The 11,904-nt window shown below is 44.7% G+C and overlaps 1 protein-coding gene across 2 annotated transcripts in view; it reads left to right on the top strand.

Moving 5' to 3' along the window:
• The first annotated feature begins 137 nt into the window (after nucleotides 1-137).
• TSPAN12 (tetraspanin 12) overlaps nucleotides 138-11,904 on the top strand; it is a 69,393-nt gene continuing 57,626 nt past the window's right edge. For both annotated transcript variants that reach the window (XM_019543434.1, XM_019543433.1), the window contains exon 1: nucleotides 138-263. In XM_019543434.1, coding sequence (XP_019398979.1) covers nucleotides 198-263 — 66 coding nt within the window. In that variant the 5' untranslated portion in view covers nucleotides 138-197. The remainder of the gene's footprint in view (nucleotides 264-11,904) is intronic.

Below are 11,904 nucleotides of genomic sequence, written 5' to 3'. Positions count from 1 at the left end.
GGTGAGTGCCCCCGCCCCGTGCCCCGCGTAGCGTCTGTGCCCGGCCCGGGGGCTCCTGCCCGTCCGCCCGGGCTCCTTGCGGGGCCGGCCGCCCCTTGCCCCGCTGACCGCGGGCGCTCGTCCTCTCTCCCCTGTAGAGCCCGGGCCGCGGCGGGAGGATGTGCTGAGGATGGGGCTGTGCCCCGCGGGGGCTGACGATGGCCAGGGAGGACTCGGTGAAGTGCCTGCGCTGCCTGCTCTACGCTCTCAACCTCCTCTTCTGGGTGAGTGGTGCCACGTCGGGGTGCCGGCAGGTGCCACGTCGGGGCCGGGGCCGTAGTGCCTAGGCTGCCCCTTGCCCGGGTGTCGGCGGGGCAGAGAACCAGTGGATATGAGGGATCACGATATAGAGACTCGCTATAAAGTGCCTCATGGGTCCAGCCCCCGTTGTCCTAAGTAGGGCTTGAATTACAGGGGAGCTTGAGGGGCAGAGCCCCCCTGTAAGGCTTAAAAATCATAACCTGGGGGGTGGTGGTCTCTAACAGTATTGGGGCATCGTGATGGGCAGCACAATTTTTTCTTTTTTGCAGACCTCCTTAAGACTCAAAGCATAGTTCAAACCCTGGTCCCAGGCTGAGGGGCAGGTCCCAGTTTTCCCCAGTGCCTCTTAAGGGGTAACACCAGGCCAGGGCCGGGGTTCCCTCTTTGTTTTGACTTTAAGCTTACAGTCTCTGCTGTATTTATAGCAGCCTGGTTCCTGGAGCTCCAGTTAGGCGGGGGGACATGGTCAACGCTGGCTCCACAAGCTCTTGCTGCCCCAGACGAAAGTGCCCGATGTGGATTCCTCGCCGTCTTCCGTCCCGAAGTGGGACCAGGCCAAAGATTGCGAGGAATCCACATCGTGCACCCTGCAAGATGAATGTTTCGGACAGCCCCCTGAGTGAATGCCGGGGCCAGCCGACAGCGCAGCACTCGGTCGAAAGCTGCAAGCTTTACAGATGCCCAGACAGAGCAGATGGAATCCACGCATTGAGGGATAATACCAGGCAGCGGCTCCTAGATTGGGAAGCTGATATCTGACGCCATATGAAAAAGAGAGTTCTTGCTTGCTGGCCCTGAATGAAATCTGTCTTGGGCATCTAACTGGGCTGTAGGTGGATGAAGTATAGGGTAGAAGGGGAAATGCACCGGCTGATTTACGGAAAGGCTTGTATGCTTGTGTTAGCAGCTCATCCCATACCCATTCATGTTCCCTGGCTTGACCTAGGAGGAGTTGGTGTGGAAATTCACTTGGCACATGGGGACTGCACGTGGGTTGGCAAAATTTACAAGCTGACATAATTTAGTGCAGTCCTGAGACAGCTGAAAATGAAATTGAGCTGAGGTAAATTTGCAGCGGGAGAAAAAATCCTTCAGAGATATTGGGAGTACAGAGCAGCACATTCTGGGACACTCTTAAATTTGATAATGAATTTTATATTGCTGCCCTGACTCTTGATTCCTGTACTTATTAGCTGTCTGCTTAAAAAATCCAACTGCTGATGCGGAAACCTTTTCTTTTGTTAAAAGCACATATAATTGCAGTGTGTGTGTGTGCTTTTCCTCTCACGTTACACATGCATAGAAGGAATAATCATAGAGTCATGTGTATAAGAAATAATTATATAAAGGGAAAATAGTTATGAAAAGGAACATGGTCAAGAGGAAGAGTGGTCTGGTTCTTAATGTACTAGACCTGGGTTCAGTGCCTAGCTAAAATCTTTGCTTCCAGGAAGAGCACATACCAACTGCTGAAACTTCCTTAGCCTGACAAAAGGTTTATGAACCCAAAAGCTTGCTTTAAAAATTGTTTTCCAACTATTTAAGTGGGTCTAATAAAAGATATCAGATTCACCCAAAGAACCTTGTCTGCCTAGCTAAAATAGAGCTATATATAATATTTGAGAAATTATTTACATCTCCATGCACGTTATCTGCTTCATCTGTGAAGTAGGTTTAATAACATCTCTTTAACTCATAACAATATTGCAAGAATATACTTTGAGGTGGTATTGGGCACTAGTTGGAAGCTGGAAATGGACTGGGTGGACCCACTGAGCTGATCCTATATGGTATCCCTGTGAAATTTTTATGGTTTCAGATTTTTGGGGGTTTTAAGCCCATTTGGGATGCTCCTGCTTTACAGAAAACTTTTTATTTTTTAAAAATGAGTAAGTGAAATACTATTGTAGTGTGTCAGTGAGAGTGCTAAAATACTGGTCCCGTGTGTTCTCTCATGTAAGGTCTTATCAAATGCTTCATTTCAAACAAATATAAAGTGAAACCCTACCTACATGTAGCATCGTATTTGAGCGGCTCTTGCACGTTTGGACATGGTCATCCTACTCTGCTGTTCATTCACTGTCTATGCTCCTGATATATATCAACTGGTATGTTTCCTGACCTTTCCTTATCAATCCTCTTTCCCGGTTGAAGTGTGACTGCAGTCTGACTCATCAGTTCTCTTGTCCCACCAGTTTGATCCACTTATTTTGTTCCCTATTCCAGTCAGTCACATCCTTCGACTTCTCTAAAGAGTAGCTTTTCAAAGTAGCCACACACTGTAGAGACCAGCCATACCCCCAATGTATCTTATTGGTAGGTGTCCTGCTACTTGTACTCACTCTTTTTTTTCATTCCTGAGCTTCCCTTAGGAAGTCCTGCTGAGGAACTACAGACCTCTCTTCTCTGTTCTATAGACTAACAATAGGGGGAAACTCAGGGTTGCCATCTTGCATTTTTATTTCCAGTCTTGAGATTTTTGGGAGTTGTTAAGCCCCTGACAGCTAGAATCATGTTTTAACTGAGAAAGTCAGGTCTGTGTATACATAAGCATGGTTTTAGCCTTTGTAGCTGCAAAGAAAAAAACCCTGAAAACATGAAACCTCAAATCTCTAACACCAGAAGATGAGCAGAGCTTCATAATTTATTTTATTCATTTTTAAACTGATACTTTCTAAAAATTAGTCTTGTTTATTTTGGGGATATGACTCACGATGACTGGCTGCTGGATGAGCAGCTACAGGATCCATTGGGAGACGCTTCAGATTTGTCAGTGGTGCTTCTACTGGTGAGTTGAGACAGAATGGAGCTCCTACTCCAGGCTTGGCAGTGTAACTAGAGTAGTTAACCATAGCTAATGCAACACCATAATAGGTTGTATTCAAATTCTAAAGTTTTTCTTTGCAACCTTAAGTGCTATTTTTTAACAAATTAAATTAAGATTCTTTGCAAATGTGTAGCTTAGAAAACATCTTTTTTTAGGGAAGTGGGATTGTTCTAAGATTGTCATGGAATAACAGTGATCTCTAGAAACTAAGTTCTCAACCTGACCCACAAGACAGAAACCCTTCTAGTGGTTTTGGTGACCTGTCACGCATACACCATGATCCAGAAAGATTGATAGTTGCCTACCACTACAGAGTTAATGACTGAACCCTGGGCACTGCACCTTAGCAGCCAGGAAAGATAGTATGACATAAAAGCATGTGAATATGCAATCAGATAATACATTTGATAGCATCAGCAGATTTTTCAGAGAATCAAGGAATTTTCCCCAACAAATCATATATGCTACATATAAAATTAAAGGAGTTGGAACTAGAATAAAAAAATGCCATTTTATTTGGAGATGTTTCCTCTCCTATAAAGAAGCAGATGAGTGCAACTGTTCAGCACTTTGAAACAAACAAACAAAATGTGAGAGAGTCAGATTCAGAGTGGTATGGTGAGAAGCAGGGTGCATGGTAAATGGGCTGTCAGCTGTGGCTTAAAATTATTTGCTTTGTGAACAGCCTTTCTGTGTTCCCCGGTTTGCCCTGCGCATATGTTTATTAGATGAGTAAGGAAAAGATTTACAAATTTTCTGTTGTGGGTGACTTGCTACCTTGCTATATGTTGTGGTTATTGTTTAATTACTGTTCTAAGTAATTTTCATTTCCTCTTCTCTCAGGTTAGAACTTAAACTCGCACACATTGATGTCAATGGGAATTTTACCATTAATTTCAGTGGCTCCAGGAACGGGCTCTAGCTGGCCAGGGTTTTCTCCGTGAAATATTCTTTAATTGCAGGTGTTTGCAAATTTGAACAAAGATGGGAGAATTACTCCTGCTCCCCGGGAAGGGGCTGGTTTGCCTTGTAGGCAGTATAGCACTTGTTATGATAATCACTAGCGCAGGGTGTTCACTGGATGGCAGGAAGTTTAGATAAGCTCAGCCTCTTGAAAATGTGCAGGCAGCACATTCCTCTTGCTCTGTGAATACAATAGAGGTATCTTAAAAATAACTGTGGCATCTATATGGCATGACCTCCAGCTTTGGCACACAGCATACTCTATTTCAGTGCATAACCCCAGGAATGAAAAAAAGGCAACACAATGACAAAATATGCACTTATTGGAACTCAGTGTGAACAGTGTTAATGAAGTTCTGGAATAGCCTGTGCTAAGCTTTTCCAGCCTTGTTATGGATCTTTACCTTGTGTCTCAGAGCTCCTTAATGCTCTAAAAACAGCCTGGAAATTGAGAGGATGCAGTCAGTTTAGGGCTGCTAGTAGGTGTTAATAATGATGCAGTGAAAAGGAGTGCAGATATAATACAAAGTAAACAGTGAAGCCAAAAAAGTTCCTTAATTGTTTGATCTACTTAACTGGTATGCAGATAATGATTTTTGTTATGATGTAAGCAGTAGGCAACAAATTGGGACTGGTCTCGCATTATACGCTTACCCAATATGCGGATAACTAGAGTTCTCTGTATATGTGTCTGAATTCCTTCAAGCTCTCCCCAAGGGACTTTTCACTCTCTATTGCTGGGGAATTGCCTTTTCTTTCAAAAGCTGCTGCTGCCAGCAAATGACTTCATGTTTATTGGTGTAGGACAGGCTTGTGTGGACAAGGTGTAGCTGGTCACCTCCCATCAGTGTTTGCTTGCAGAGACCAAGATATTTACCTGTGCTGTGATTCTGTCATCTCCCTCTCCTTATGCACGAACATGCTTCCTGTTATATTCTCCTTTTGCAGGAGAACCCAATAGTTCACAATATTTTATCTTACTAACAGAGCTACCTAGCAACATGTTATATTCTTGACAGAATCTAAGGGGGAGGTGAGGAAACACGAATAAAATGTATGATTTGGGGTTTGTGTCAGACCCAGTGCTGTAACTGGCTGTTGCCTAATTGGACCACAAGTGGAAGAGGCAGTGTTAGCCTTATCACTACCTTTTATTTCTGGTCGCTTTGGCCTTTCTGCTCTAAGTGGAAACTTTATTGTCTGCTGCCCCACCTCTATGCAGCCTGTGTGCTCCATAGTTATGGGTGTTAATTAGCATTACTGGCACATCCCATCAGATTCCGTATAGGTACTAGGTGGTTAGCGTTAAACTTGTACGTAGTAGGGCTGCATGAAATTTCACTGGCAGTTTTGTTTCGACTCATTTCAAGCTCGAAACAACAACACTGAAATGAAACAGAGCTTCAAAACAGCCTCCAAAGGTGGCAAGTTGAAACGTTTCAACATTTTCTAAACGTTTCGAAGCTCAAGCTGGGCTTGCCTGCAGGGAAACAGCAGCTAAAGTAAGGAGAGGGAGGCGGAAGAGGAGGGAAGGTGTGGGAAGGAGTGCTCATTATTGACTTGTGTAGCTAGCCAGTGGCTGTCATCCTTTGTTGAGGTCCCTTCCAATCCCAGTGCTCTGGGAGAGGGATGGAAAAACTGCATAAAAGACAGCATTATTTGAACTGCCCTGCTTTCTGCCTTGGTGTCAGTCATGAATTTTGTCGGTCAGCAGTTAGAGGTGCAGGGCCCCAGAACCCAGACTCTCCCTGCACCTATCTCCTTGACAGATGACAGGCTCCGTGGCTGCACCAGGGGCTAGTAGGTCTGCAGTTTTGACACTGCTGTGGCTTAGCACATACATGTGACATGAGTTTTTTGCTTTCAGAACTTTGAGGTGCAGTTTCCCTGAAACCCCTGCACCTATCTCCTTGAAATGTGGCAGGCTTCATGCCCTTAGAAGGGGCTACCATTTCTGCAAATTTCATCCAAATCAGGCCAGAAATGACAAAATTATAGGCTGCTTCTTCCCCATTATAGCCTATGGGCGAAATGTCAAAACAGCAAAATGGTTTTGACAAAACAAAACGGAACAGCAGTTTCAAATCGAAATGAAGTGCAGTTCCATCAAAATGCTGGTCGAATTGGAACTGTGCCGTTTCACACAGCCCTAGTATGTAGCTCTTCCTTTATATATAATTCCTCCACATACAGTTATAGAATAATAGAAAATTAGGGTTGGACCATTCCCAGCTAGATCATTTCAGTCAGGGCTGTGTTGAGCTGGGCCTTAATCTCCAAGGATGGAGATTCCACAACCTCTCTAGGTAACCTGTTTTAGTGCTTCACCATCCTGCTAGTGAGAGAGCATTCCTAATATCCACCCTAAACTTTTCTTGCTGCAACTGGAGACAATTGCTCCTTGTTCTGTCATCTGCCATCACTAAGAACAGTCTAGCTCCACCTTCTTTGGAACCTCCCTTCAGGTAGTTAAAGGCTGCTGTCAAATCCCCTCTCAGTCTTTTCTTCTGCAAACTAAATACACCTAGTTCCCTCAGCCTCTCCTCAGAAGTCACGTGCCCCAGCCCCTTAACCATTTTTATTGCCCTGCACTGGACTTTCTCTAACTTATCCATCTCCTTTCTGTAGTGGGGGGCCAAAAACTGAACACAGTACTCCAGATACAGCCTAACCAGTACAGAATAGAGGGGAATAATTACTTCCCTTGATCTGATGGCAGTGCTCCTACTAATGCAGCCTAGTTTGCTGTTAGCCTTCTTGGCAACAAGGGCACACTGACTAGTATCCAGCTTGGTATCCACTGTCGCCCAGGTCCTTTTCTGCAGAGCTGCTGCTTATCCAGTTGTTCCCAAGCATGTAGTGGTGCTTGGGATTATTTCATCCTAGCTGCAGGACTTTGTACTTGTCCTTGCTGAACCTGAGATTTCTTTTGGTCTAATCCTCCAGTTTGTCTAGGTTTTAGGTCTTAGACTTACCCTCCAGCATATCTACCACCTCCCCCCTCACCTTGGTGTCATATGCAAACTTAGTGAGGGTGCAATCCATTCCATTTTCCAGATGTTTAATGAAGATACTGAACCCAACTGGCTCTGGGACCAACCTGTGGGGCACCCAGCTTGATACTGGCTGCCAACTAGACTTTGCCATTGATTGCTAGCCATTAAGCCTGACAATCCAGCCAGCTTTTTATGTGCCTTACAGTACATTCATCCAACCAATACTTCTTTAGCTTGCTTGCAAGAATGCTGTGAGAGACCATATAATAAGCCTTGCTAAAGTCAAGGTATATCAAGTCTGCTGCTTTCGCCATATCCACAGAACCAGTTCTCTTGTCATAGAAAGCAATTAGGTTGGTCGAGCATGACTTGCCCTTGGTGAATCCATGCTGACTGTTTCTAATCACTTTCTTCTCCAAGTACTTACAAATGGATTCCTTGAGGATCACCATGATTTTTCCAGGGACTGAGCTGATGCTGACTGGTCTGTAGTTCCCTGGATCCTCCTTCTTCCCTTACTTAAAGAGGAGCTCTATATTTGCCCTTTTCCAATTGTATGGGACCTCTTCTGATTTCCGTGAGTTTTCAAAGATAATGGCCAGCACTTCTGCAGTCACACCAGCCAACTCCCTCAGTACCCTTGGATGCATTACATGTAGCCCCGTGGACTTGTACATTTCCAGCTTTTTTAAATAGTCCCTAACCTGTTCTTTCACCACTGAAGGCTGCTCACCTGCTCCCCAACTATGCTGCCAGGTGCTTTGGTCTGGGAGCTAACCTTACCTGTGAAGACTGAGGTAGAAAAGGTATTGAGCACTTCAGCCTTTTTTGCATCATCTGTCATTAGGTTGCCTCCCCCATTCAGTAAGGCACTCACACTTTCCCTGACCTTCCTCTTCATGTTTAATAGCCAGCATGAACCTAGTGAGAGTCAAATAAATCATCTTCCAATAAGTACCCCTCACCTCAGTCTGTATTATTCTCTGTCCTTTGTGTGAGTAGTCTATAAATTGTTCCCAAACTCTCTAGGTCAGCAGATCAGTGTCAATGTCAATCTACCAGGCAGTGTCACAGACCAACATACATCCTTACCAGACTTTATATCAGAAAGTGTTTTGGGAGCCAGTGTTTTGGGAGCCAGCTAGGGACCACCAGTGGGACCATGGTTTTGAGAACCACCAGCCTAAAGGCTCTGTCTTTATCAAGTACCCTTATATCCCGTGAGTGTCTGTTCCTGCTCGCTAAATTTGGCAATTTGAATATAAATTTCCTTGCTCAACCAATTCTTTTAGCCTCAGCTACCTAACACGGCCAGCCTGTAATAATGGCACAGGCATAATATAGTAGAATGTCAGGCAAGTTTGACCTTCGAACACAGTTGATTAGAACATGAAGTAATGCTGAGTAGAGGAAAACTCAAAAATTTCTTGGCTGTATAAAGCAGGGCATTAAATGGAGTGATAACCTTTGGAGTGCAGGCTTCCCTGACATTTTTTGGTAGTTCAATTGCCTGTGTTCTTTATGAAAAACTGTAGAGAATCAAATATCAATGGGAAAGGAGTGATTTTTCAAGTGCAATAAAAGCCTCATAACTATTTATTTACTTCCTTACCTTTTTTTTAATATATACATATTTTTCAGAGAAGAGCTTAGCTACAACCCTTCTCAGGAAAACTGATACCGATTCATTAACACTTGTGAATACCTAAACCAGTCAGGGAACAAAGTACAACACCTCATAACTTTAAATTATTTGGTTGGAGACAACAAACACCACTTGAAATTCAAATACAATTAAACTTCTGTTTGCTGCCCAACAATAGGGGCAGTTTTACACCTAACTTAAATTGGTGCTTGAAGAGAAAATTTTGTGCTAAGGTAAAGAGTAGCAAATTTCCGTTAGTTTCACTTCTGCTAGGAATATTTTTGCATGCTTTTTTTTTAAATCTTTTTTTTGTGTGTATATTCTACCTACTAAGACAGAGGGGTCAGTGATCTATGGCCTGTAGGCTGGATCCAGCCTGTGAAGTCACTGGATTTGGCCTGTGGAATGGAGGCTTCAGAGGCATTTGGCAGTGGGAGTTGTGCCACAGCTGGGCAGCCAGGCGCTCCCCCCCACCTTCCCCCGGCGGCCCCCCCCTCCTTCCGGGGGGGGGGGCGGTCCCTGCCAGGGGGACGGGCCCCCTTGCTCCCAGCGCGACTGTCAACCGGGGCGGACTGTCCTCAGTGCGCCCCGACCGTGTTGCGCCGCCGGTAAAATCAACATTTCCTTATTCTCTTAGAGGAAATTCTGAGAGAGGCTGTACTCTTACTGTTCTCCATCTTTCATTGACTTCAGTGGGAGTTATGGGTATTTGGGACCTGTTAGCTTAGAGCCAGATTAATTTATCTTTAGCACCAAAAAGGATAAGGGATTTAGTCCCTGTGACAGGATTGATACCTGAGGGCTGTCATGGTGCCCCCTAGTGGCTGCCCTGATCCTGTCAGATCCTTGCTCCTGCCTCCCAGGGTCTCCCCTTACTTCCTCACCTGCTCTACTTTGTTGTTGGAAGTAATAGAGGAGGCTGTCATTGCTGAGCCTGGGTAGTCTCTCTCACTTTGTCAGTATTTGTTTCCCCATGCCTTACGGGCTTAATGGCCTCTCTCCACCCCTACATCTGTGCCCACGTTGCTCAGGTGTTACTCTGGCCGCAGTCTAGTTCTTTGATAGAGGTCTCAGCCTTCTGGGCTTTAGCCTCTCTTTTCTCTGGCTGCAGACTTCCAGCCTTGGCCCGCTGATTTTGAACTTGGTTCTCAGCCTCAGCTCTTTCTGCCCACGGTAAAGCTGCTCTTGGCTCAGCCCAGCCTTCTGACATCTCTGGCCCAGGGGAAGGCAGCACGCAAGTCTGCCTCTTTTTGCAGCATTTGGGCTTTAGCCTCACACAACCTACCGGGTCCCCAACTCTGACGGGTCTGTAGGCTGGATGTCCCTCTAGCACCCCAGCGGCCTCCAGTGCACCCCTTACAGCCACATACAGTCCTCCAGTACGATCTGAAAATAAACATATAATAGCACAACTAAAACACATGCATATTGCCTTCACAAAGTTGGCATCTCAGAAACTATAATTCCTAGGGCTTAACCTGTCTCGTCCCAATGGCTATCCTGGTCTCCCTGAACACTGCTTCCCTGCAGTCAACTTCCCTGTGGGAGCTCCTGACACAGCAGCCTGCAAGGCCAGAATGCCCGCTTGGGCTTCAGGGCAGGGCTTACTGTTCCTGGGAGTCCCACCTCCTTACAATTGCATGTCTTCCCCTCGCCCTGCACAGACAGGCATTTTCACTCTTTATTAAGGGTCCCTGTATGTGCTTCAGCTTCTGTGTCCTCTTAAAGTGACAAAAGCCCTCAACTCCCTGGTGTGGGTTCCTTCTGCATGGACTGACTGATTCAGTGCCCCTTCTGGCCCAGTGTTCTCTGACAGTCCACCCCTGGATGCCATCTGTCAGAGCTTCCTGCCTTCCTGTAAGCTATTTGGCACAAGCTCCAGGTGTGCTGACTGAGTCTTCCTCCCTCTCCTTTGCCTCCAAGTAACAGGCTTCACATCGCCTGTTACAGCCCCCTACCCAAAAGCTATGTAGAAACTGTTTTCTGACTTACAACTTCAAAATGTCTCATAACAGTTCTCAAAGTTTGTCATTCTATCCCCAGGTATCAAAAATTGCACTTACGGAGAACAGGATGGTTCATATACACAATATGGTAGAGACTTTTTCACTTACAGTGGTGGTTCTCAACCAAGTGCCATGTGATCCTTTGAAGGGTTATGCAGGGTGCAGCTCAATATTAGCACAACTCGATGTGCAAATGCCAGCACAGGATTAATAAGATAAACCCAGACATTTAAATTAGGAATCTGTATTGTCAAAAATATTCTTAACCACTGTGGACTTTCTGAGGTATTTGCATTGTTATTTTTCTCATGTCAAAAAACTAGTGAAAACTAAGAGCTGGGATTTTGTGATGGGTGCCTTGATTCCAAAAAGTTTGAGAACCACCGGTGTAAGTTTAACGTATTCTGACTTTTCTGCTTGTAGTCTGGATATCGTTTAAATATAACTTTTTAAATATAACTTTTTCAGCGCCTATCTCTGAAGGGAGGGAACACACATTTTTACGAGAACTCAGTATTATTTAATGGAGTTCATCCCATAGAGCAGAAAATCACTAAGGAGACTAGAAGAATTTTAAAATGCTAGGAATGTATTATAGCATCTATATGCTCAGGTTGTCATAAATGGCAAAGATTTAATTGGGACCTTTAGGCTATATCAGTTATTTAATATTATTTAGATAATATTTGTGCCTTTTGTGCACTACTACAATCACTTTTGGGCTCTGATTGGGTCTGAACAATCATAGACTGTAGGAAGTGTCTGCAATCTAAAGAGACAACACATCAATAAAAGGTGGAGGAAGAGGATCCAAGTGTGCTACAGGTGGGTTCAAAAACATCGCATTCGTTTTTATTTATATTAACTTAGTTTCTTTGGGAGAGGGTCAGGAGCAGTTGGGGAAGTTGAAGCTGGTGAGAGGAAGGGACCATCAAATAGAAGAGAGTAGATAAAGGGAGAAGGTCTCTCTCCTGTTTCTATCACCTTGATGTTCTAGGTTGGTCCTTCTGTACTCAGTTTGGAAAAGGAAGATGTAGGTATTTATCGAAAACAGAACTAACAGCAACAACAATAAAAATGCCTATATCGGATTTCTTATTTTGAATCCCTTTATGCAGTGGTTTTCAACCTGTAGTTTGCAGACTGTCTAAACGCTCTGTGGAAGAT

This window comes from Crocodylus porosus, unplaced genomic scaffold (assembly GCF_001723895.1).
Source record: "Crocodylus porosus isolate Cpor-Errol unplaced genomic scaffold, CroPor_comp1, whole genome shotgun sequence".
NCBI lineage: Eukaryota > Metazoa > Chordata > Crocodylia > Crocodylidae > Crocodylus > Crocodylus porosus.
The sequence above is the reverse complement of the archived record's forward strand: the minus strand, read 5'-3'. Positions and strand labels throughout refer to the sequence as shown.